We start from the raw sequence: 27,170 nt of genomic DNA, 5'->3' as shown, positions 1-27,170 counted from the left end.
GCATCTGACTGCTATGTTACGGACGTGCTACACCGGCCCCTGTAACTCTAACATCAAAGGTAACCATCAGGTGTCGTATGCCCCTGAATATCAAAGACAAAGTGCTGTTTGTAGACCACCAATTTCTCCAGCAGCAGAGGCCTCACTCTGATGTCACATGACATGCTGTGACATGTCATGTGCTGCTGCCACCATAGAGCTCTCTACACCCACACATACAAGCTAACCTGAAAAGTAAATACTGTTAGTAAAAGAAAACATGTATGTCTTTAATATATGTATTATTTCTGGGCCATTGCTGTCAGGTGGATATCTTTACATGACCTTTCTTAAAATAACTCTAATCTGTCGAGAACAATAACACATTGAGCGTAACAGTGGATGAAATGTGACACTTTGGGTTCAACCTGAAATACGGAACACGAACGACGTCTGTAAGAGGATCCTGATCATAGAGGGGACAGGTCAGGGATGTGGTTAGCTGCTAGTCCAGCTGGATTTACTGGTTGGCTTTGAAGGTGACCAATATACTCTGTCAGTGAAAAATGTATTAATATTGTAAATAAAGAGAGAGTGAAGAGTATTTCTCTAAAATAAATGGCATACATATCATATTAAATAATACTAGTGCTTGTCTGATGGTTGAATAGCTTCGGAAACTATCCCTCCCTTTGTCTGTATCTCCGACTGTTTGTGAAATTATCTGAAACAGACATTCAGACATACCCGCCCACCTGTTGCAGTTATTGACCACATGTGTGGAAGTGAGAGAAGAGCCAGGGTTGGTACTTTTCTCGCACTCTGCATCTCTTTTACATTCTTAGTAAAAGAGAGCTGTTTATTACACAAGCAGCCGTGTGTAACGCCAGCTTCTCACATAACCTCCCATTCGGGCCATTCAGAAGATCTATAAGAGTGTTTTTTTCCCTGATGCGGTCAGCATATTGTGAAAACTAGTTCAGAGTCTACAGCTCTTTTATGCTGTGCTTAGGCGAGGTGGTACTTTGAGCTAAATGATAATGTCCTGAAGAGAACATGCACCCTTACATAGCTACATTTTATAGTAGTTACATTTGCAACTAAGTTCTTTAAAGAGCGGGTATTGTGCTGTTTCACATTTTAAGATATATACTGTATAAAATGTTACAATGTTCGATGTCCAAACGTGGGCAAAATTTCAAATCTGTAGGTAAAAGTATGGTGGAGTAATCCCCAGGCGTCACAAAGTGCAGCCTCACCAGGCTTCAGAGAGCTGACCAATCAGAAGAAAGTGGGCTTGTAGGGGCGGGGTTCCTTAAAGGAGCAATTCTCCCCCGGAAAAAGCAACTGTCAATCAAAGCTGGTGTTCTCTGTAATAGATAGCAGCAATAATATTGGAAATTGGCGCCACAGCTCTGGAGGAAGTGGTACAAACAACTCATGGTTTCGCCCGTTCTACATTCCTACAACACCCAGCATGCATTGCGGCCCTCGCTCTGAAAGGAACGGCCCAGTGAGAGACGCTGGAGTGAAATACTACCATTTCGCTGCAGGTGATGGCTCAGAGCGGTACAGAATCAGAAATACGATGAGAATATACCGGTGGATCGTCTAAAACATCTTCAGGTCTGCAGTCTACATTTCAAACCTGACGATTTTGAACGAGACATGACATCAGAGGCGGGCGTCCTAGATTGAGGAAGTGTAGTTTAGCAAGCTCCCTGGCGTCCACCAGATGATGCGTTTTATGTAGTCTGGCGGAGGTTTTCCAGGGCCCATTGGAGAAGTGGACAGCGTCCTCCAAAGGCATGGAGCCAAATTGCATTTTTTCCTACCAAAATGGCATTGGCTCCCCATTATAGCATGATAGGACTGAGGTTGAAAATCGGCGAACTCACCCTTTAAAGGGATATTGCTGACTGAGTTATATCAGGCAGAGGCTGTATGACGGACTGCACACAGCACCAGTGTGAGATTTTTTAAACTGTAAATTATGCTAAGCTTCTCCACAGGTATCACAGAGTGAAATATGGAGCTTGTAATTACCCCACCCTTTAGTACAGCCGAGACTGGAATGGGAATGTCATTTGATTGATCATTTGAAGTGATTATACACCAAAAGAAGTCAATGTTTTGACATCAATGGACCAAATAAAAAGTCAGAGGATCAATAGTTATTGGGCTACAATTCATCATGTGGGAAACATGCATGTCTGAAGTCTAGCAATTGCTCCAATTGTTAAGTCTCAAACTTTCCCTCTGCTACAGCCATGCCGCTAACATGGCTGAAAGCTTCAAAATGTTCCCTCTTGGTTATTTTGTCCATGCTCCACTTTTGTGTTATTGGGTTGAGAAATGCACTGAAAGAAACAACAGCAGTTACTGCAATTTAAAACCATCCTTCTCTCAACAATCTCGAGTGCTTGAGTGGTCAGGAGCCGTTCAGATTGATTCTTAACACACAGCCGAAGTGGCTCTCTTCACTGCAACAAAAACTTTCTACTTTTCCACTTTGAAATAAAACATCTTTGAGAAGAAACTGCTGCTGTCAACAGGCTGGAGAACATAGAAGAAACTGTTCTGATCAATATCAAACAAATGATGTCATATATATTGATAGATAAGCCATAATCTATATATTTTTAAGGGTTACATATAGTGTTAATGTCTTGAAGTTTACAGGTGAATGTTACAGATTTTCAATAATGTGGGTGAAAAATGTATATTAATTAAAACCGCACATTAATTTGAATCTTATTCATTAAATAATATATTTCTGTTAATTAATAAGCATTATTTCATTAACAGAAACGGTAAATTGACAGTTCTTCTCCTTACTAACTGCATTACATTACCATGTAAAACACAAGATGTAATAATCTCCCAGCTCAGCTTTGTACAATAAGCACCCTGCGGTCATTCAACACTGTTGGACCATTAATTGAAATTAAGTCTTAATTAACCACACTAAGAATTACTGATTCTATTGTTTGAGCGAGTTAAAAAATGAGCTGATGAGTTCTCAAACGGCGTGAAGTAGAATTAATGTATGAATGTAGTTTTTCTGTCTGTGGGTCGTGTTATTATGGAGCAACAGGAAGGTCACCTTTATTAATCAGAGTAATTATTTACAGTAATTAGGCCACATATCAGAGGAGCACTTAGCAGCGCTCTCACAGAGAATGGATTGTTCACGCTCAGAATCACTTCAAGGGTGCTAACCATTGTGTGTTTTTATGAAGTATGAAAGCAAAGACCAACCTCGATTATGACTGTGACTCTAATGTTGTGTTCGCTTCACCTCGAGTTTTGTGTTTATTAGAGGGCTTTTAATGTGTTGTGCTTTCTCCGTGCTATTATCCTTAGGGTTGCAAGATGATGGATTATTATTATAATGACCATAAATTATATTTATACCATAGCTTTATGTAACAAACCTACATTAAAGGTATAATAAGTAGGATTTTCCTAAAAAAATAAAACATAGACTTTTACAAATATAATATAAATCATCACTTATGGGCCTCTATACATGTTTGTTGGTGAGTGTGTGTGCAGACCCTTGTGAGACCCTTCCCTCTGCATCTGTTCTGTTGTTTTGCTTTGCATAGGACATTTTCAGGAGGGGTGCTGTTGTGGTTCACTGAGCCAATCACAGCGTATAGGTGAGTGTGGGAGTGGTTCATATTAGCAACTGGGCCCCATTCAAACCGGCAAACATGGTGAAGGAGCGATGCAGAGTTGGCCTTCTTTCTGTTGGACAAGTAGGTATCTCAACAGGACAAGGACAAGCTAACCAGCGGTTAGCATGCTAGTGCAAAGGTAACTGTGATGCTGTCGGTGTTAGCTCGGCGGTGTGGGCGTGGTCTCGCACGAGAGAGTGAGAGTGAGCTTCTGGTGACGGGGACCCCAGGAGGAAGGGCCAGTTTGTTGTTGACAAAATGCAAGGAAAAATCCTACTTATTATACCTTTAAGTATAGATTGCTTTATTTCTAGCTCCATCCACCAGTCAGTTTAGAACTGAAGAAGGCTTTCAGATGAAACGTGTTCAAGAACCTCGACCAAGTCCAGTTGCCTTTTGGATTAAGTTTAGAATTACCATGACCTGGATGACTGAGCACCTTCACAGGTATATAGATTGCTTTATTAAATCTATTATATGGTAGTTTTATTATCTCAATAGTAATGGTTTGGTCAGTCCCAACCCTTTGTGGGATTATATTTGTAACAATTCACAGCCAAACTGGGACCAGACGCAGAGAAGAGTCCAGGTTAAAAAAACACAGTAAGAAAAAGTTCTTTATTTCAACGTTTGTTGTTCAAACCGGGCAAACAAACACAAGGAAAACAAGGCTGGAAAGGATGAACACACCAGGGCGACGATGACAGTCTGTCAGAGGGCAGGTGGAAACACAGGGGTATATACAGGTGAGACTAATTACAAATGAGACACAGGTGTGTAGGGGAAAACAGGCGGGAAACTGAACAATGAAAGGAAGTAAAACTAGACATTATAGCAAGCACCAGGATTACAAAATAAAACAGGAAGTGAACGCAAAACACATGAAAGCATACTGACAGGCTAACAGAATATCACAATATTTTTATACACTTTAACATGTGACAACTTTGTTCTGTTAATATATTCCAAAACTCGTGGTATATGTAGTGTAATTTGATTTAATGTAAAGCTAGTTCAATGGGCTTTTTTCACAGCGGACATTCTGACTTCTAACAGCAGGAAAAGCACAGGTGTTAATAATAACTCTAATAATGGTTCTGTTCTGTTCAGGTGTCTGATAAAGCCATGACAGGCAGTCAGCATGCGCACAACCAGGACCATGAAATTGAAGCAGCTAAATGGAATATCATTAATGCTACTATAAACACATGCGCTGTTCCTTCTGTGATATAAAAGGTCTTCTGTGAAAAAGGCCTTTCAGTGGACATTGAAGCTTTTGAGAAACCTGTGTTTTTAACAAAGTTGGTTTGGTTCTACGACTAAAGTTTTTAACATTTTTCCTGCTGCGTCCAGAAAACCTTTTACAAACATATTTAATTTTGTACAACCTTCATTTCTTGTGAGATTTGGATGATTCCTAAATGCTTTGTGTCAGCGAGCACACACCTATCCATCCACATGTGTCCAAACATTAACACCCTGAAGGCCTGACAGCTGAATGCAATCCAAGGTCAACAACACACAGTGGTAATACCTCGGCCAAATATGTACTTTGGACAGCAGAGAGCGATCCACTCTTCATGAGCTGGCGAGCTAAAGCTGCTTTCTGGAACTCTCAGTGCAGCCTGTTTTTAGGTACCTGTTCCTGAAATGACATAAAAACCCGAAGAGGAGATCGATGAATATTTCAGGAACTCTTGAGATCAGATTACATAACTTTAAACTTTGGTCATTAGCTTGAACTGAACTAAACATCTGAAAATATGTAATGAGCAGCTTTATAAAAGTTAACTTGTTAGTTAAAGAAACGGATGTTGTTGTAAGAAAGGAGTAAAATCTGTCTAACCCCACCCTGGATTCATGACCCTTTCCTAGAACTAAATAACTCTGAGGTCAGTCATTCAATATCTTTCTGATTGAGAAATCAATAACCACATGACCAGAGCTGGTTTGAGGCAGCTATAGATTAAACCCTTAATGTAGTTATGTGGTGTAACGTCTGAATTATAAAAAGCAAAATAAAAGCCATTTAATGTTTGTAGTTTAGGGTCAAATCAGGTCAAATCATTATCTTTCATTCTATTCTCGTACTCAGCTAAGGGCTATAACTGCAGAGTTTTCATTGACACATTTTAGAATGCTTATCATGTAATAACAATAAAGATGGATTTTTTAGAAGTAGGACTCTCTTGCCGCTATTTAGGACCCTGCAATGTCACACAGCCCGAGGAGCAGCAGCTCAGCAGAAAAATCACTTCATTCTCAAATAAAACACGTAGAGTCAATTTTAGAAGAAAACACACACAACTCTGGGGTCCCACAGATTTAAAGTAAACGATATAAATAATAATGTTTTTTTTATAATATGTATTACTCATCCTGAGAGCTATTTAAATGGTAACACAGATATATTATTGCACGCACAATACACAGGGGCTTTCTTGTCCTTGATTCGCGTCTAATTGGAAAAATGGAATGAAAAAGGCCCTGCAGGCTCTCAGTGTTTAAACAAAAGTAGGTGTAATGTCAGGTCACTCTGCTGCGAGGAAACTAGAATGGGTGACTAGGGACCGGTCTGCTTCCTGTTTCAGGCGTGGACATGGTGTGTCAACTTAATGCAAAGAAGACAACTGGCTAAACATGTTGCAAACAAGTATACAAAGCTGGTGAAAGCAGCTGAGCTGTAACTGTACAACCTTGGATGCTCTGGTAACATTAGCATGCAGAGCCATAGGCTATGTAACATAATACTGTAAATTTCCATTTAAGCACATGTTGCAGAGCAGATTATCTGCAGGGTTAAAGACTCAGTGATATCAAACTGTTCTGAGTTTGACCCCTCAGCCCAGCTGCAGAACAACTGTTTGTATTATTCCACTTAACATATTTAAGTATACAGTTACACTGTGCCAAACATGGTTTCATAGCAGTAAATCACGCACAGTCAAGAATGAGTGTAATGTGTGAGAGCATGCAAGTGAATTATCCGTTTTGGAATTAGTCTTTAAATAGGAATATGTTTGTATTGTTATGTTTTAATTTACTTTCAGTTAACTGTTTAAGTGATCAAAATATAACAGGATGATAAAATGCCTTAAATGTATTTTGACTTTGAAGGAAATATTTAGCGTTAAACGTGCATATTTTTTCTTTCATTTTTTAATCACATTTTATTTTATTATATATTTTTATTTTTATATTTTACTCTTTTTAAATAGAGCCCCCAAAGAATATCACACAATTGTACGTACTGTATAACCGGAGGGACTATAAACAACTTGGATCTTGAAAGTAAATGAAAAAAATACAGTTTTAACATTATTTTTTTTAATTATTTTTTTTTCTCTACATCATATTTAAAATGTATTCCTCTAAATAACCTCAAAGCCAAATGATTTAAAATAATATATGTAATAATATAATTTGAAAATTAGTTAAATGTTGTTAATTTCCATGTTTGCCTATAACACAGCTCTCACTTAATATTATAGACTGAACTGATTTATCATGCCTCGTGTTTTGCTCATACTATTACAGGAGGGAAATGTGCTATAAGAAGTATTATGCAGGGCGTGGCTGCTGTCGTTAACAATGCAAAGACATGTCGAGCAGCCGGCAGCTCAGCTCCTGTTTGCTTTATTAGCGAGCGTGGCGTGCGAAACGTCTGCAGCCGGCTGTTTGAAAAGAAGGGAGGAGGAAGATTTGACATTTGTGCACAGAGAGAAGTGCTATGATCTTCCCAACATTTACGCCTGTGCACTCAGTAACATGGGATCCTATTAGCAAGGCTTCAGTGAGGCTCCTCAGCTGATGCTGCTTTTTATTCTCTTTTCTCTTTGTTGGCTGAATGAATGCTCCAGAGATCTGTTCTCACATGGAAGAGAGCCACTGGAGCAGATGACAAAGGAACAACAATATAATTGCAATGAACCCTGAGTTTGAATAATTACTTTGTAGCACTGGTGGAATTTTAATTTCAATGTTTGATGTTTTAAAGCACATAGTTAAAGTTAAAATAATGTATGCATGGAAAGGAGCATATAAAGAATTTGGTGCATCTTTTGAACCTGAATTTTTTTATCCCAACTGACTCTGATGGCATTGTAATGCAATAGGTCTAAAAGCTCTGTGGGTGGTCATTTAAATACTTCCACTCAATTAATCCTCTTGTTGACGGATATTTTTATGAACTTCATGGTTTTATCTGCTTTTTGGACACTCCCTAAGCTGCTCTGTTTGTAGTCTGCATTTTTAGTGTCCTGAGTGCTGAGGTCACAGGACTTCCTATTTCTCTGCGTTTTCACTGTCTGGTTGTTTGCTGTCATTAAACCCAGATGAGTAAAAGATGGCTAACGCCAGCTGGACCTCTATCCTTTACTATGATGTGGCGCCATCTAAACACAGGGTGTGTGTGTGTGTGCAGGGTCTGTCCCGATATCTAATACCAACCCTGAGCTATACAGTCAGAGGCTGCACAGTCTGTGGCACACAGAAGTTGACAGCGTGTCTCCAGGAAATGCCAGCTCTGAGATGCCAGTCAACCGTTCCCATGGGGACAAGCTCACCCTAACCCTAACCCTGAGCACTGAAGCATAGTCACTGTTCCCACAAAAATATTGAAGAAAAGTTTTTACCCTCCTTTAAAATTGCAACATTCTGCACAATAACTTGGGAATATTTATCATTTATTCATCCTCCCAACTTTTAAATGACTATAAATAGAGATCGGTTATTAACCTTTTGGGGTTTGGTTTGTGAAATTTTGCATCTATGTGTGACGTACTCTGCAGGTAATTTGAAGCAAATAAAGCTTCCTTCAGTTTACTGTAACACTATATTCAGTCCGTGGCTCACAGGCCGGCTCCTCAGTGGACAAATAAACTGTGTCAATGAGAAACTAATGCGTCTGGGAGTAATGGAGGGGGCAGGATGATAAGTATACTAGTGTCTGTGTCTAAAACTTATGAATATTTTGTTACAGTATGCAATCAGAACCTTTACATTAATCATTCATGCTCCTTGTGGCCCATTATTTCTGCTTTTTAATTATTAATGCTTTGGACCGACTTTCTCCACATAATCAAGTAGCTATTGTTGGCTGCTATACGTTGTAGGTGCAGACAGAGCCGTAAAACGAGACGTTAAAGTACATCAACAGTGCTCCGACTCGATTATACCTTCCTCTTTTCTCTGCAAAAAGACACCAGATCCTGTAAATATCTGCATAAAGACCCGGCTGTTTGTCTTTTCTCTCCCTCCTCCTTTTAGAGTTTTTCTTGGAGCTGCTGGACAATTCTGAGAAGTCTCTCAACAGCATGTTCACGCGGACGTACGGGAAGCTGTACATGCAGAACTCTGAGGTGTTCCAGGACCTGTTCACGGAGCTAAAGCGCTACTACACGGGCGGCAACGTCAACCTGGAGGAGATGCTCAACGACTTCTGGTCCCGGCTGCTGGAGCGCATGTTCCAGCTCCTCAACTCGCAGTACCACTTTACAGACGACTACCTGGAGTGTGTCAGTAAATACACGGATCAGCTAAAGCCCTTTGGAGATGTGCCCAGGAAGCTGAAGGCCCAGGTCACCAGGGCCTTCATCGCCGCACGGACGTTTGTGCAGGGGCTAATGGTGGGTCGGGAGGTCGCCAACAGGGTCGCAAAGGTGAGCTTGATTCTCTTCTCATGGCAGGTTTGAGTTTGGCTGTGTTGCCCGGCTGTTAAGTGATCCTATGCTGTTATATTTTGCTCTGAAATAATAAGATAGTGACTGCCTGCTATGGAATATGTGTCCTCTATAACATTGGGTTGTTTGCATGAGGCCATGAATTATTCTAGTCCCTTTTATCTGTTTATTCTAAGTTCCATTAACTCACACACAAGAGAAGCAATGTTTGAAGAAAACTATCCAATTCTTCATTTTGATGTTGTTCCTGCTGCATATACTGCAGCTAAACTGTACACACAGAACCAAAGGTCACATACACCTGCACTGCTCAGACTTTTATACCTCCCTGAAATCTTCTTCATGGACTTCTAATGCTACTGCTTATTTTTCCTCAACTGTTAGGGCTATTAGGGCTATCAACAAATATTCTTAATGCAAATATATAACTTAAAATGGATATTCGACTAATAAAATTAATATTCGATGTGAAAAAAATCAGCACTACCGCGGCTGTCTCGCGAGCTCTCGCGTGTTCTCATATGTCCTCGTGCGCACTTGGTTACGGAGCATCTTTGAATGCACAAAAAGTCACTTTGTACTATGATAAGTTCATAATTAACTTAAGTAGCTAGCTGAAACGAGCTACTATAACAACCGTGTGGCGTTTGGTAATGATGGTGGAGATTTCAAATCCCAGCCCTGCTGCTGAGAGAGAGAGAGAGAGAGAGAGAGAGAGAGATTCTGACCTAGTTATTTCATTGTTTATTTTGCAGGGTGTAGGAAGCCTATGTTGATCTTTTAAAAGGCATGTTTATGTTCAAATAAATATGTCTTCTCGTTGTATTGGTGTACCCTATTCTGGACATATTGGGCAAAATATTCAAATAGTTTGAAGTAGGTATTAAAGGCAAAAATACTGTTCAATACTCACTGGTAACTATTCGGTGATTACTCAAAGCTTTGCCCCGTTTTCAAAGCTGCCGTATACGGATGCTCAGTGTCGCATGAGGTCCGTACGGGGATATAATAAAGTGTGTTACATTTTTGACGCCTTATTTTTCTGTAATCAATTAATTAATCGAAATTCACATGTTAATTTTGACAGCCCTAGTTATAATTAACTGTGCACCTTCGCTATATTGTTCACACACGGATCATTTCTCATACTGTGCGTAGTTGTTGACTTATGATATAATAGTTTTACCTGGCAAAGTTTTTACCTGTCCTCATTTTCATTGTGTTTTTTTAAAGAGGTCCACACAGAACTCTCTGGCGGCTGCTGAAGTCTCATGTTTTCTTCTTCTCTTGTTATTTAATGGTTGTTAGCAAACAGCTTTCAGATGCGCTACAGCCACGGAAGTACCGCATTACAACCAGGCGCCGGTAGAAATGGACATTATGTAAAGAAGTTGTAAAGGATAACAGAGAAGGTCTGATTGGGGCCTCAATACCTATAGAAATTGTTTTGAAAATGCGGACCAAAACATCCTGCTGCTTTTAAATGATTCTACATTATTTATTCAAGGCTCTGGAATCAAGAACAAGCATCATGATTAAATACGAAGCACTTGATCTCCGAGTGTTTTTTTTGGGGATGCACTTGATCCGAGGCCAGTGTGAGACACTTTTTTCTATGGCGTGCGGAGTCCTCAGTACACAGCACACACTGTATCTTCCATATTTCAGCAGATCCCCCGCTGAGAGCAAAGCTTGGCAAAAGAGAAAAGATTAAAGCGCATTTCCCCCACAGATTTCTGATGTGGTTTTGTTTACAGTGTTTCTCACTTTTCCTGTTTAGTTCCTTTTTTTGACAACGTGTGTCAGGAAAATTAGTGACATTTTCCAGGCTGACAGTTAATTTGGTGCTATTAATGATTCTGTTTTTCTTCCCTGTTGTTGTTGTTGTTGTTGTGTGGGGCTCGGCCTGAGAAATCTGTTGATTAGACTGAAAAATAAATGCTTTTTAGAGCATCATCAAACACAGTAGATTAGAAATGTGTTTTTAAAGGCTTAGTGGATATGTTTAGTCATTCCATGTTAAATACAGAAAGTTATGCAACAGTTTTTCATGGACGTCTTAACTGGATAAATTATGTAACCAAAGCTGTTTGCTGCTTTTTGGTGGTTCACTGCAAAGCTCAACTTTGTGAAACAGATGCAAAAACTGTCTGGAACGATATAAAACAGTAGCCAGAGTTACAGTATTTACATTAAAGTTTCATCATATGAACACATTTTACATGACAGTTAAATACAGGCTCGGTTTTCTTGAAAACTCTAGCAGTGGACACAAGCTTATTTGTACAGTTTTATTTCTGTGGGCTCACAGTCGAGCCATGGATTCGTCTTATAAATAGAAACTATGATTAGGTTTTGAAACACCACTTCACCTTTTAATTGCATTAAATTTCTCATTAATTAAAAGGCCATTTCTGTCTGTCTGTTGCCGACCCTCCAAACTTATTTCACACAAATCATATAAAACAGTTTTTCACACATCAGTTTTAAAATCAGTCTGTGGAGACTGTTTTGCTTTTTATCTGCTTTTTACCTTGGAACTCAAATTGACAAATTGTTGGAGGACAGAGGAAAGACAGCAGAGAGGCGGGAGGCGAAAACTACATGAGATTTTCTCAGATGGAAAGAACTGAAATCATTCTTATGTTCAGCACTGGCATTACAGAGACATGCAATAGATAGATCATAGAACTATAATGACTGTATGCATAACTGTATGCATATGTTGTGTGTATGACCACTTCTACATCTCTGGCACCAAATATACAGTCAACCTTAACCTAGCACTACAACCAGTCATTTTTTTCATTGATCAAACTGCCGATTATTTTCTTAATTTCTAGTTTATTAAATGTAAAAAGTGGGGGGAAAAGTCCATCCCATCTCTGAGACAACCTTTTTTTGCCGAAACAACAGTCTCAAATGTAAAAATATTTTCTGTGCAGAACAAAACAGGAGCTTATTCTAAAATGCCAGAAGCTAGTTCCAGTATATGTGCACAGTGTTGCTTTCAGAATGTCCTAAACCATAAATATATTATCAACATATTTGCAGAATATTTTCATCATTTAATCATTGCAACAATAAACAACAACAATTAGACTGTCAATTGATGGTGAGTGTGGCAACTTAACCCAAATTCATAATATATCTTCTGTGAGAGCCAAAATGTAGAATATTAAAGGAATTTAAATAAGTTGTTAGTATTTGGACGGATATGGGAATTTTGTGTGAGATGTGTAGGCTAGTTTAGAGCGACCTACAGCTTCTGACCGTCATCTTTAGAGAAGTTTATGTATCCATAATGAAGACGAAATACTGTGACACACGACTCATTTTATGAGTTACTAATTGATTCTGCTGGATGAGTGATGAAAGGAAAATCGAAATAAACGACATCGCCGGCTAATCCCGGACTTCAGTAAGTAATTTTAATTTTAGTACCTGTGGATAAAAGACGTCTAATGGATACAAGTCAGAAACCTTTCTGCTGCTCACATTAAAGAGATGTGGTTAAACAAACGTACTGAGAGCAGGAAGTGTTGCCACCACAACGACACTTATTAAAACACGCCCGGTTTTCAATCATGTTATCAAGCATTGAATTTTATTTCTGTAGCATTTAATTGGTCAAAAAAGTGGCACTTCCTGCGTCATTGTTATTGTATGTCTGTAATGTAGTCGTAGCACATTATCACCCTCCTCTTTTCTCCTACTATTATCAGGGACTGTGTGAATTTGCATGGTGTAGTGTGTAATATTAAAATACTATACCCCCCTGCTGTGCCCTGCCGCCATACATCATCTCTGAAGAGTCAGTCATCTTAAATAGTTTATTATTGTCTCTCAGTTTGCCGCTGAGCTCGCCCTCCTCTTGTCTTCAGCGATGCAACTCTTTCAGATGAGGAGTTAAAATGAGCACCTCTGTACATCTGTGAGGCACCCTCGCGCTTGATCAAATCCCATATTCCCCCCCGCTTCCTCATCAATTATGAAGGGAAGCCAGGAAACAGTGTGGCATTGCTGAAGGCTGTCGGGCCGGTGAACAGCCATACAACTCAAGGTGAAAAGTCGCCTGACATGACAAATCACCTTGACCTCAGAGTCACCCGCAGTACTTGCTGCTCTCAGCGACAAAAACCCGCTTGCATCTCCTTACAACACGATCTCGGAGTGCACACCAATTTCTCACTGTTAGGTGTAAGCACAGCTCCATATACAAGGTGCTATTTGTTCAATTTCATGTCCTCAAGCGCTCAGGATTTATACGCTTTTAGGTAGAATTCAGCAATTCTGAGGTGCTTTCGCTGCGATTACCAAAACTTCCAAAATCTATGTTTTGCTGCGTGTGGTCATTCAGGAATTTGTGCTGATCGAGAGCAAACAGCAGACAAACATCTCACGACAGACCTTCCTGTAGAGTCTGGTTCTATAAACCATCTGTCATGATGGTAGAATACTGTGTACTACGTTTATCCTGTAGAAGTAGCAGCAGCAGTAGTACAGCAAAGTCAAAATACTTCCTTTCAAGTTCCCCAAGAGTGAGTATATACAGCTAAATGTACCTTTGTATTCAAAGTAAAAGTAGAAGAATTCAGCTGCATTTCAGAGTCAACATAAAATGGATTATACATATACAGAATTATACTTTAAAAAGGGATTTATTTCTTTATCTTCTTTATCCTTTATCAAAGCCGTTTCGAAGAATTCTCTGAACTCATTCTGTGGCTCCAGTTTTTCATATTTGAGGATCTGCTGCTTTTCTCTCTTTCAAATCACTCCAGTCAAATATTTGTGGGTGCTGGACTCTTGGTCTGACAAACACCAAACTGCAGATTGACTCTGGACTTGAGAAAAGGAAAGAGCACTTACACAAACTTCTGTAGCATCGTAGTATCCACAGTAGTCATAGAAAACTTACATTTCCTTCCGGCACTCTCTTGTGCACTTCGGCTTAAAAGTTGCAATCGAAAGATCAGTGTCGGCCTCGGACCACTTGACCTTCTTTCTCGCCCTTCCTCTGCTGCTAGTTTTATTTACTGTGTGTCTTTTTGGGCAGTTTATATCCCAGAAAATGCATTTACTACTGTGAACTCATCTTTGTGCTTTTGATGAAAATGTGTATATATAAAGCATGTAGCAAGAAGCACACTTACCTCTAAAGGAAAGTATAACGAAGGATAGTCACCGAAGTAAAGTACAATGACCTCTAAACTCCAAGCACAAGAGTACATTTACTACCACCACCAAGATTTATGGTCTAAAATAAATCTCTGTAATATTAGGGTCTGTGCGCTTTTTGAGCTGGCAGCGCAAATTTCCTATAAAAAACCAGTGCAGTTCAGCGCTCAGCGTCCACAGTGCAAAATTGCCCTCGGTGTCAGCTGTTTTTTTGTCGCTGCGCTCTCTGTTGAAAATAGTTCAACTTTTGGAACACCACAGCGCTTGTCAATATCACTTTTCCCTCGCCAACCAATCAAAATCAAGAAGGGGCGGGTGTTCCGATATCAGCTTTGTCAACAACAATGGCGGCGGAGAAGCTTATCCTTTCGTTTGTTCTAGGGTACAATTTCCTGGTCTAGAGCTTCAGCTTATGCCGGCAGACAACTTTCGTAACCTAGCAACAGTAAGCGCGGCAGAGAAGCGCTCCGAAATTGAGGCTGTGGGCGCTGCAAGCACAAAAAATGCTGTTAGTGGACACATGCCCTTATTCTCACCATGAATGAATATGTTCAATACGTTTACCAATGCATAAGAAATCTTCATTGATACATATACAGTGTGATTATTTTAGGAGTAGGGTCAGATAACGATAAGAAAATACCCACTGGTCTAGGAGAAGTATTATTAAAAAAAGCATAAAATATGCCACAGCTCTTTAGTCCGTTTTATGTGTGAAGTGTTACAAACCGAATGTTACACACTGTAGAATGATCCCTATGAGTACAAATGTTGTAAACTGCACTTTAGAGATGGGAGGTTCGACTCTTTTTACTAACTCGAGTTTGTATGAGTCACTCACTAAAGAGAGTCAGGTTTTCGAGTCACGCGAGTCACTTGAATCAGTTACCCAGAGAACTTCCGGTTTAGCACTCCGCCAACATTAATGGAGATTAAATTTAATCATGCAGCTATTTGAGACCTTACGATTGTTTTTGGACCTAATTGGTCAATTAATAGTAGTAGTATAGTAAAGCGAGTCTCGGGATTTGTGACGCCTGTTTTCGCATGATTATGTGCGGAAAAAGTGTTTTTTGTGCCCTGCCTTGTTGGGAAAGCGTTTACTGACTGAGTGATTCAGTGAGTGATTTGTGTAACTCGAGTCAGACCTTTAGCTCAGGGCAGGGAGAAAGCTCCGGGCGCCGGACTGTGGGAGCGAGTACTGACTTGAAACAAGCGCCAAAATGGCTTATACGGTGGTCTGGCCTCCAAATTCACAGTTTGCAGTGGCTAGTAGCTGGTAGGAGGGGTGAGTCAGTGAACGAGTTAGTGGAGAAGTTCGTTTCAAACGATTGACTCACTCGCATATCACTACTGCACATGGCCCCTGATGAGTGACTCTAGCCTCTATTGAGCCTCTAAGAAGTCTTGACGTGAAATAACCAAATCAGACGTGAAATTCATAAAACCTGGAGTTCATTCATGACAAAACATGTCTTTTTATGTGAAATTACTTCTTTCATCCGTCGTCTGTTCAATTTTCCGTGTTGCTTCAACACAGGATGACTCTCTGATGACGATAAAGCGTGCATAATCACTGCTACCACACCGCTCTGCATGCAGCGTGCACAGTGAGAACAGGCGAGATATCACTCCATAAAATGGGATTTCGCTCGACTTGCACTGAACAGTTTCCTGGACCTCGATCCTGGATTAAGAGCAGAATCTCTTTGGATTACAGTTTATGATGACCATTAAGAGTTTTATCCTGGGGGTATTTAAAACACAGTCCCACCACATTAAGAGCTGCTCAGAGAAGATTGCAGGGATTTGGCCCTTTTGAAAGGTTTAAAGTTCAGGCATTTAGAGCACTTATCACTCACTCTGCATACGCACGGGAAGCCGCTCCGGTCTGTGCTGCGTGTTTCGCTGCCGTGCTGATGGAAGGAAGAAAGGAAGGTATTTTGTACTGGGGGATTTGTTTTTCCCTGATGGCTTATGCTGTCATGTTGATCTCATTATACACTCATTTCCTACCACGAACTGTCAGATAATTTAACATTAAGCTCCGAGGCAATTCCTAATCTTTACACAACATTTACCTTAGATTAATGCTCTGCCAGATTACAGACTCACTGACATGTGAGAAATATCAGGATCACTTTCATGTGCTTTCCATACTATTTCTGGTCTTTTTTTCCTGCTTCCTGCACTCGCTGCTATTTATCTGTGAAGCCCACTCACTGTCACTGCAAAACATCATGTGCACCCAGCACTCGACATTACAAGCTCAGACAACAGCGTCATTCTGAGTCGTTAGTTTGCATTGACAGAAAAATACATGAGGCTAAAGTGAGGGGAACTTTAATAGAATGCTAACGCAGTAATTGTGTGCTGTATTTCCAATTTAAATTAAAAAACTGATTAATTTTCATTATGTAATCAGCAAATATCAAACTACAACCTTTAACTAAACCGAGCACAATGACCAGGCACAATGTCTCTTACTAATTTTAGTTTTCCATGACATCTTTTTGTTTCCCGTCTTGTAAATCTCAAAACACAACTTGCAATTTATTTAAATGTCATTGCAGCTGGAAGCATCTCTGCTGTTTCCTTTGTGCAATGCATTGTGGGACAATACTACAAAAGCGCTTTCAAATTTCAGTCGTTTTAGGTACGCGTTCTGACTCTGTGAGTACGCTGCTGCTGCTACTTTTAAATAACACACTGCTCATAAATGACAAGAAATAGCTCCACTATGTGTCTCAGATGTATTTGGCTAAATAAATAATCAATTATACATTACACTTCAGCAGCTAGAAATGTGAACCACGAGATAATGAGAAAAATATATATATTTATTAAGTTTACACGTTCAGCCAATAATTTATGGGTTATAGCTTTTAGCTGTTAGCTTCCCAGTCATCACATCGTATTAAAATCACTGTAGCACACAAATAGCGTGTGTGCTAAGAAGGCTGATACACATTATCCAGATTTAGTTTTTCAATGGCTTCTCATGATTCATTGTAAAGCTGGAATCAGTGCAGTCATTTACTGAGCAAGTATTCCCTGGTTTCAATTTGCAAATGCTTCAATGTTATAGTAAGTGTTTCATGGTTTTGGACTGTTGGTTCAGTGTGTCCACAGTGTTCTTACATTCTAGAAAGTCTTATAGACCCGTACAAACAAACCCAAAACTGTTCATCGCTCGTTCCTACTTAAAGTGGTAATCTTAAAGATCTCAGTTGCGTTGTCTTTGGCAGCACCTGTGGCGATAAACGGTGATTGTGGGAGCACACTTCCCAGATATCCGGACAGTGTTGCATGTGTGACGTCCACGGTTGGCTCCGGTTGTAACTCTTGATTTTCCTCACTGACGGTCGCTTTCCTTTTTAGACTGTTTGCCTTCATCTGAGCGTCGAGTTTGTTTCTTTTTCTTTGTATTTTCACTTATTTTTGAAGTTGTATCTGTAGTCATCGATCTTTTCTTTGTTTATTCAGCCATAGTAGATTACCGTTTACTCGTAACACTTGCAGAGACCGGAAAAGGAGCCGCTTAGCTCCGCCTACGCTCTCTGGCAGACCAACCACTGCTGGGTGATGGAAAACGCGTCACTAACTGGGCGCCGCTTGTGATTTTTTCTGCAAATGTGACATCAGACACCCAATCTGTTATACTGCAAATGCAAAGGCTTTCACCAGTGGGTCATAGGCTCAATCACCATTGTGTTACCTCATTTGGCGATAGATAGTGACTAGACAGACATGTATTTACATTGAAATCTTCAAGAGTATTGCTTTAATGAGATTTCAGTCGTCAGACATTCAAGTTAAATTCAGTAATGTCAAACTAACACAATCAGGTTTTTCAATACTTTCTGACAAAACTGTTAATCTGTTTTTGTGGGAAAAATTTGCAGTTAACCTGTGAATAAAATATTTCTAGCTGCAGCCCGAAATTACAGTTTTGCAAATCAAGATAAAAATAAGAAAACACACAACAGGTTTACAGTGGTGAAAAGAAACTGTGTACATTTCTTCTCTGTAGCTCTAAAGAGGTGGATATTTTACTGTGTCCTCTACTACATGTGTTTGGTAAGATTAATCTGTCGTTACTTTGCTGATTCACATTGCTATAACATTATCACATTTTCACAGATACTATATTACATAATTATCAAATTCCTTAGTTCATTAGTTTAATTCATAAGGTATAATGACCCGTAGAAACAGACGTTTTTGGCTCAACAAATGCATTATATGATAATATGCTGAACTCACTTTTCTCAGTTACACTAGTTCAACACTGGTAAGTAAATGTTGATGGTTTAATAACCAGAAACTGCTAATTAAAGACACACAAAAACAAACTGCCTTAATTTAATCAAAGACAGCAGAATGTCTCACAGTGTCCTTCGTGTGATTCAGTCCAGTTTTCTGTAGTTCAGTTTCTTCATCTGTGATGAAGAAGTTGCATAAGCAGATTGCAGACTAGAACATTTTCACAGCAGACTCTCCTCGGGGCAGATGAAGTGACCTCCTCCATCAGAGAGTATGGTCCGTCCATGTTTCTCAGCTGAGGCCCACTTCTGCAGATGCACCGGACAAACTTGTCTCCCCTCATCTCTCTCTCTGTCTGTCTCCTTCTCTCTCTCTCTCTCTCTCTCTCTCTCTCTCTCGCTGGCTCGCAGCTCTCACAGCTTGCTGGGGATAAGGCCTCAGCCACAGTGCTGTGATGGCAGATGGCAACTGGCTCAAAAAGGTTGGCACGTCATCGGGAAATGTGCTGCACCAAAGATGTCCTTTTTAATTAAAAGATTTTGATCTGCGGTGAACTGCAGAATGTTGGAAGGAATGAGAGACAGCATGCGGTCTAAGACACAAGGACATAATGTGAAATGATAAGAAATATACTGTATAGTCCTTTTTACTGTATACGCTCTCCCGTGTGGATCATATAATAGACACAGACTGTCAGCATCATACCGAGTGGGAGGACATTAAAACCAAAACACAAAAGAGAAAATTGACTAAAATTAAGGAAATTTCCGTCCATCATTTAAGAAAATACCTCTTATGCATCCGTCTTATCCAACAGCTATTGAAAATATGTCACACACGCTGACGGCGCCAACCCAGATCACATCTTTGGACTACTTCTTTGCACCTTGGCTTAAAGTGTATGGCACCACATCTTTATTTAACAAGCACTTAGAGGAGGTTGTCAGCACCGATGTTGTGACATTTGTCCAGAGGTTTCTTGGCAGCCACAGGAGACCTGCCCGGCCCTGACATTCAGGCTTGGCTGCAGACCCTCAGAGTCAGACAGACACCGGGTGAGTGCTGTGCTCTAATCCAGGAGGCACCGCAGCAGATGGATAACAATATAGCGAATGCAGGTCTGGTACCCATGAGAGGTGTACGCTGTGACTAGTCATCGGGGTACGTGGGTTCGGCTTTTAACATGTTTGCACTTGTCTTTGTAAATTAAAGAAACAGTCCCAACTGCCGCTGCAGACATGCCACGTAACGTGGTACATGTCAGGGTGGATCAGACACTTGAGCCGACTCGAGTGGGTCGCAGAGGCCTGCCGAGTCTATCTGTGTTGTGTCGTGGAGGCACAGCTGCTCACATGTGGATTATTCTGTCAGTCGGAGACATTCATCGATTTGACAGCGACTGATTTTAGTGCGGCCTCTCAGGAATTGTCTTTGGCTCCATCGTACATTTAACATGCTGAGTGTAGGGAGACTGTAAAGTTCACAGAGCAGAACAGAAAGGAGACATGATTAGTGAGAGTGCTGCAGACCGTGTTTTATTATCAATGACAACTTTAGTGCATACACTGTCATATCCAGCTCAATCTGTGCTTGTGCTATGTACTGAAGGATTTCTTACTGTATTTATCTGGCGTTTACACAGTTGCTCATCTTAACGCCGCTCTCAGTATCTACATGTATTTGTGTATTGGCATGTTTGTGCAAATATATTTGCTAATCTTCGTCTATTTGTGCGGATCTTTGTGACGCTGTTAAAGCAAACTCTGCGACGCCAAGAAATACACAAATCCCATTCAATTGAACTGAAACTTACTTCTGATTTCCAACAATCTGATGAAATGCTTTGATGTGACTACTTAAACAAAATGATGCACTTTTCCGCACCTTCCCAAAGGACCAATATGAGCGGCTTTGGCACTCTTGAGCTTGAGATGTGATCATATTTAAACAACTAAAACTTCTTGGTTAAGGTCAGACTTGCTTCATGGTCAGAGGAAAGCAATGCTTTTCGAGAGAGGACATTTCTGCAAGGTCCTGCAATCGAGCTCATCCATAACAGAAATTGTTCCCATGTTGCCCCTCGACCAGCTTGTTTCTGCAACGGCTCAGTGTGCCCCAAACATATGAACATGTTTTATGATGTTATTTTTGTCAAATAGCATAATTTCAGCCAGAACTCGGACGTGTCTAGTTTTTACTACATCAGAGACATCACTGAACTAAGAATTAGTTTGAATGAGAGTGCTATGCTATTCGGTTCACTGACCTACATAACCTTTCAGCCAATAGATTCTAGTGATATAAACATTTAAAGCTACCTAAATAAATGACATCACAATGAGCTAAAACACCACTACAAGCACTGGTGCCATATTTCTAATTAGGGTTCATTTCTTTTAATCTGAAATGTAATATCTTTGATTATTGTGTGTCTCTTTGTTTGTTCGTTCTGGTATCAACCTTCTTTTAAATCTGTTCTTCACTGTTACAAATTGTTGCTTAGCAGAGGGTGTGTTGTATGTACTTCACAGCAGCCTTCACAGTGACAAACACAGACCAATCAGTCTGCTATTTCCCCTCACCTTTTATAACACGTTACCTGCTTCCTTGAACCAATCAGGGTGAGTGCCACCTTGCCTCAGGGGGAATACATTTTCTCCTCACACGTGGTTCAATGAGACTCGGGCTGTGTTTGAAATGGCATACTACATACTGTGTACTGCGTTTGGCGGTAGTATGCATGTATGTATGCTACGCCAGGCACCAGAAATAAACAACAGCACACAGCTTCTTCAGCTGTAGCGCCCCCTTCTGCTCAAATGCTGCTGCAGCCGTTTCAATTGCCATGTTACGTTCCAGCACTTTGCATTGTGGGATACAGTTGGCGAGGCAGACTGGTCCGATGCATACTGGAGATTTTTTCAGAATCAGTACAACATCCAGGTATTTTTGGCACAATGTAGACTTTGCTGTTGTTGGCATACCGCATACTACAGTTTAGCCAAATCAGTACGTACTGCTAGTGTAGTATGGCATTTAAAACACAGCCTTTATTCAACGAAAATACTAATCAAAATCTTCTTAACAGGTCTAACCAGAACATACATATAATTAAAGAAGTAAATTAAGTAAACATTACCTTTTTAAAATTAAAAAAAAAATGTCTGTGTTACAACAATACTTACTTGTTGTCATTCTCTCCAGCTCGAACACAAGGTGTAATTTTAAAGTCTGATCCGTAAACACTACTAACAACAGAAAAAACAGTATTCTGTCAGCCTGCTGCGGCTCATGTTTATTGTTTCTATCCTGGAGAGTTAATTTAAGATTTGTGTAGCAACAACCTGTAATGATCCTTTTAGTAAGAATTAAATAAGAGACATAATTGAAGTTTCCACACAGACGTGTGGCGGCGAGCATGCACATGTTTCTCCTGGAAGCAGATGGCGGTCTGATTTGCACAGTGACAGATCACTCATATTGCCATTGACACTAATGGCTGTGGAATTGAGCGGGGACACTGGGGCAGCAATGCAGTCTTACATCCTTGTCCAATCAGTGCGAAGAAACGCAACCTGTCACAATAATTATGACAGAACTATTGAGACAATTTTTTGGCGACAGTCTCGCTGTCCCACTAGTGTTCCCCTTGATTGGCCTTGGTAGCTCACAAAGTCGTTGTCATTTCTCACAACTTCATTACTGTGTGGCACAAAGCAATTTCTTCCCCCCTCTGTTACCCCTAAAGGGAGTTCACACCATATGTGCATAACAACACCCTGTCGGATAGACAAGGTGATGTCTTCAAACACTGTCTCCAAGAGTTATCTCTTATATTATATCAAGCCTGGTTGCTTTATTATAACGATGCAGTTATCTCCGATCTTATCAGATCTACACTTGAGCAGCAGGAAATAGCTCCTGCCTTTATAGGAGGAACTTAAAGATTGGCTTTATTTATTATTGATCAGGCTCAATGCATTCATAATAGTCCTCGTTTGATCCTCAATAAGGTTAATGCTCACATCAGAGAAGTGGCTGAACAGCTGGCCACATCTTCAAACTGCTCCTTTGAAGAGGCTGGCTAATGAGCAGCAGCTAAATATACCTCGCCTCCCTTTTGTTTCTAAGATATACCTGAGCACATTTTTGTTTGCCTTTTGCCTTTATTATATATTGTGAGCATATATTATTAAATATGTGGGGGAGAGAGAGTGTGGGGATGATATGCGTCGCGGACTGAGCCTCGGGGCACGTCCCTCAACCACTGAGCTTAACTGGTGCCTCATACCTGAGCACATTTACTCAGCTAATGCACCCAAATAAAAGAACCTGTACAAGAATGTGGAAAAAAACACAATTACCAGTAAAAGTCTGACATTTAAAATGTTACTTAAAGGGCCAGGTCGCCGATTTTCAACCTCAGTCCTATCATGCTATTATGGGGAGCTAATGCCATTATGGTACGTAAAACGCGTCATCTGGCGGAGGCCAGGGAGCTCGCTTAACTACACTCCCTCAATCTAGGACGCCCGCCTCCGATGTCTGCAGTGTTTAGTTGCCTTAAAACACATACCATAAAATATAATCATTTGTTCTGTGAGGTCCCTTGAAACGCCACTCTCCTGTTTTCCCTCCCCAACATTCTGCATTTACAGTATAACTGAGTCATGTCTCATTAAAAATCGTCAGGTTTGAAATGTAGAAGTTTTTTAGACGATCCACCGGTATATTCTCATCGTATTTCAGATTCTGTAATGCTCTAAGCCGTTCCTTTCAGAGGGAGGGGCGCAATGCACGCTGGGTGTTGTAGGAATGTAGAATGGGTGAGACCACGAGCTGTTTGTACAACTTCCTCCACAGCTATGGCGCCAATTTCAAATATGTCCGCTTCCATCGATTATAGAGAACACCAGCTTTGACTGACGGTGGCTTTTTCCTGGGATGAATTGCTCTTTTAAGAAAAGTACAAAAATATTGAATCCAAAATTAAGTTGTGCACAAATTTGAGTTCCTTGTAATATACTTGAGTATATTTATTTCAATGTATTTGATACTATGACTTCATACTTTTGCTCTACTGCATTGCAAAGGCAAATATTATATATATATTTTTAAGGTTCAGTTACTTTTTATATTAGTGTTATCAAATATAAATAAAGACAGAAAATTAAGTGTATAAAAAAGTAAAAATGAACTTCTCCTTGAGCCGGTGAAACCGTTAAAACTTCCATATTAATGCATGTAATAATAATATCAAATATAAAAATTTCATATATATTATACGTAATTAGATCCTTTTCTTTAGATATTTCTTTTTGCACTTGCTTATAATACCTACATATTTTAACCTAAGTGACATTTTTCCGCACAGATCTTCTATATTTAACAGAGTATTTTAATATTACAGTATCACTACTTTAAGGATCTGCATGCTCTCTACACAGCTGATAAAACTCACACCCTGCCTCGCACACAAGCACATGCTCTCCAGGCGGTGTTATCACAGCACTTAAACATCAGATGACTAGATTAGCGTTTTAATCTCACTCTGGATCTGCGGCATGTCTCCTCGCAGTCCCATCCTCCGCCTGCTGTGAGATATTCCAACCACTCGACTGTAAATAAGTGCTAACAAGATTATCAGATTACCCTTCATCCAGGGCACCCTGCGACTGCTGGGCACACTCACTGCCATGATGTAAAAACCCCTGTAAGATAATTGCGTTCGGAGGCACCATTTTAATGCAAATGTTCTAACGGCTCACAAAGCTCAGGGCCAACTTAAAACATGTTTTCTATTTGCAGAGTGAAAGATGTTTTATCTGGTTGCCACTAACAAGCCGCACTGAATGTAAAGAGTGAGGCGGAGACGGCTCTACAGTTCAGGACGTTCTCCCAGTGATTTCTTCTTCACGTCTCTTAAAGAGGCTGTGGGGAAACTGGGCCAAGTTTAATTGAATTGACAGAAACAGATTAATTCTAGAACTTATTTAATTATTTAATATTCTCATTAATGAGTTCTGTGCTTTATCGTACAGGATGGGGGAAAGAGTCAAAGAAAGTAGCACCCACTACACTCTGAGTTTGAGCCTCGCACAATTGGTCATTGATTTAGGGTCCCAATGGCCAGAAGTCATTGAGCACAGAGTGACTTTTACAGGCACAGATTAAAAACATTATATTCAATATAATTGCTTCACTATAATTGCATATATTTGCTCCCAACTACTTGCTAAAAAAGCCAAAAAAAAACTACTTATAAAAATACTAAAACAACTTTCTAAAACAGACTAAAACAATATAACTCTTGTACATCTTTTTTATCATATATATATATTTCAGCATCGGGCTGCGCGGTGGTGCAGTTGTTAGCGCTGTTGCCTCGCTGCTAGAGGGTTTTGAATCCGGTTCGGACAGAGTGGGCCTTTCTGTGTGGAGTTTGCATGTTCTAACCATGCGTGCGTGGTTTCCTCCAGGTACTCCGCCTTCCTCCGACAGTCCAAAGACATGCTCGTTAGGTTCATTGTTGACTCTAAATTGCCAAAAAGGTTGTCTGTCTCTACGTGTCAGCCCTGTGATTGACTGGTGATCGGTCCAGGGTGTACCCCACCTCTCGCCCAATGACAGCTGGGGTAGGCTCCGGCACCCCCTGAGACCCTGAATAGGATAAGCGGTCCAAATAATGGATGGATGGATTTCAACATCGTTGCACTCCTTATCATTGCACTATTGTCTCACGTAGGCTTGTAAATACTAGATAATAATTTTTAAATGATTGCATATAGAGAGCAAAGTGAAACCGGAGTCAGATTACTTGTATACGTACACACCTGGCCAATAAAGCTGATAACAAATGAGACACTAAAAGATAAGAAATGTCATGAAAAAAATTCAGTGTGCAAAAGTGGCTTGTAATGTCTAAAAAAAAATATATATATATATATATATACAGTGTATAAATACAAATGTATGTATCATCTAAGCATATGCAGCTGTTTCCTGTACATGACTTTAGCTTCATTAAATGTTTTTTGCTAGGTTTGGGTAAAGACAAAGAAATATAAACATTAAGGTGGACATTAAAGTCAATCAAGTAATCAATCAATCAATCAATCAATCAATCAATCAATCAATCAAATTGAGTCTGATGGTATTAAATTGTACAAAATGACATTTGCAACAGTTTGCTGATGTTGAGTAGAGGATACAGTATACTTTATTTTCATGAGGCACCTCTGTCATGCTGTGATTATTTCTACTATACCGGTGCAACAGTGTATTTATTAAGCAAATATATTCTGAAGTCTTCCTGTCGGCTAGTTTTTGTTTTACGATCGTGGTTTAAACTGGATTTAATGTCCCTGCAGGTGCAGCTACAGAGCCAGCAGAGAAAACAAAAGGCTCTCCCTCTCTCCTGTCACTGTAGCAAATATATTTCTATGCAAATTAGCCTGTGAAATAAAATGATTCAAATAACTTGATAGGGAAATGTAATATTTAATCTGTGGGGTTTGAGTCATTGAGGAGGGAGAGCAGGATGAAGAGAGAGATAGCTGAGGATGCTTAAGGGATGCGACTGGAAGTGGAAGTGCAATCTAAAAACTGTCTTGTCCCTCTCTCGGTGACAGTGGACTGCTGGATTGCATGTAGCAGTCACATTTCACTCATGGATTTAAATGTGTGGTACTGTTTTTTGTCTAGAGGGACAGTAGAGTGCAGGCACAGAATAACGGAGATCTGAAGCTTAAAGCTGCGTGTGGGCTCCACCAGAAGACAGCTGAGCACTGAAAAAGCCTGTAAGTCAGATATTTAAGTAACAAAACTTCTTTAGGTTGACAGAATATTTCACATACTATAATAAAATACGTCATTAAAGAGCCTAAACTTTGTATTTGCTAGTAAAAATTCAGAGTGAGTTTTCTCCAAAGCAAACACTGTGATTGGCATGCACTTGGTTCTTGTTTCCTCGTCCAAATGTGGCGGCAGCACCTGCCCGTTCCTTCTGTTTGTCTGCGAGTGTCTTGTCCGGTTTCCTCTCCGTCTGTTTCATCTGTATCTGTCTCTCAATTTCTCTCTGTTTGTTTCTCCGCGTCTTTGGCAGCATCTTTGGATTTCTCCCCAGCCAGTTCTTTCTCTGTTTGCTCTTCCTCTTATTTTTTTGTACTCCCTCCAGGACTGCCTGTGCTAAGAAAATGTAGAAAAGAAATGCGGGTTAATGTAGTACATGTAGTGTTTTGACAGTAATGGGCACATAAAAGGTAAAGCACTGTTACAAATATATGAAACAGTTATGAAAATATACATTGGCAACATTTCAAGTACACATTTTTGATATGCTAATATATAAACAGACGGTTGTAATAATAAAAAAAAAATT

The 27,170-nt window shown here is 40.0% G+C and overlaps 1 protein-coding gene across 1 annotated transcript in view; it reads left to right on the top strand.

The window, feature by feature from the left end:
• gpc6a (glypican 6a) overlaps positions 1 to 27,170 on the top strand; it is a 162,442-nt gene that overhangs the window by 75,887 nt on the left and 59,385 nt on the right. The window contains exon 3 of the mRNA XM_069657950.1: positions 8,931 to 9,322. Coding sequence (XP_069514051.1) covers positions 8,931 to 9,322 — 392 coding nt within the window. The remainder of the gene's footprint in view (positions 1 to 8,930; positions 9,323 to 27,170) is intronic.

Source organism: Semicossyphus pulcher, unplaced genomic scaffold, assembly GCF_022749685.1.
Source record: "Semicossyphus pulcher isolate SPU_LCO1_2020_fin unplaced genomic scaffold, fSemPul1.0.p SCAF_1, whole genome shotgun sequence".
NCBI classification, from domain to species: Eukaryota; Metazoa; Chordata; class Actinopteri; order Labriformes; family Labridae; genus Semicossyphus; species Semicossyphus pulcher.
The sequence above is the reverse complement of the archived record's forward strand: the minus strand, read 5'-3'. Positions and strand labels throughout refer to the sequence as shown.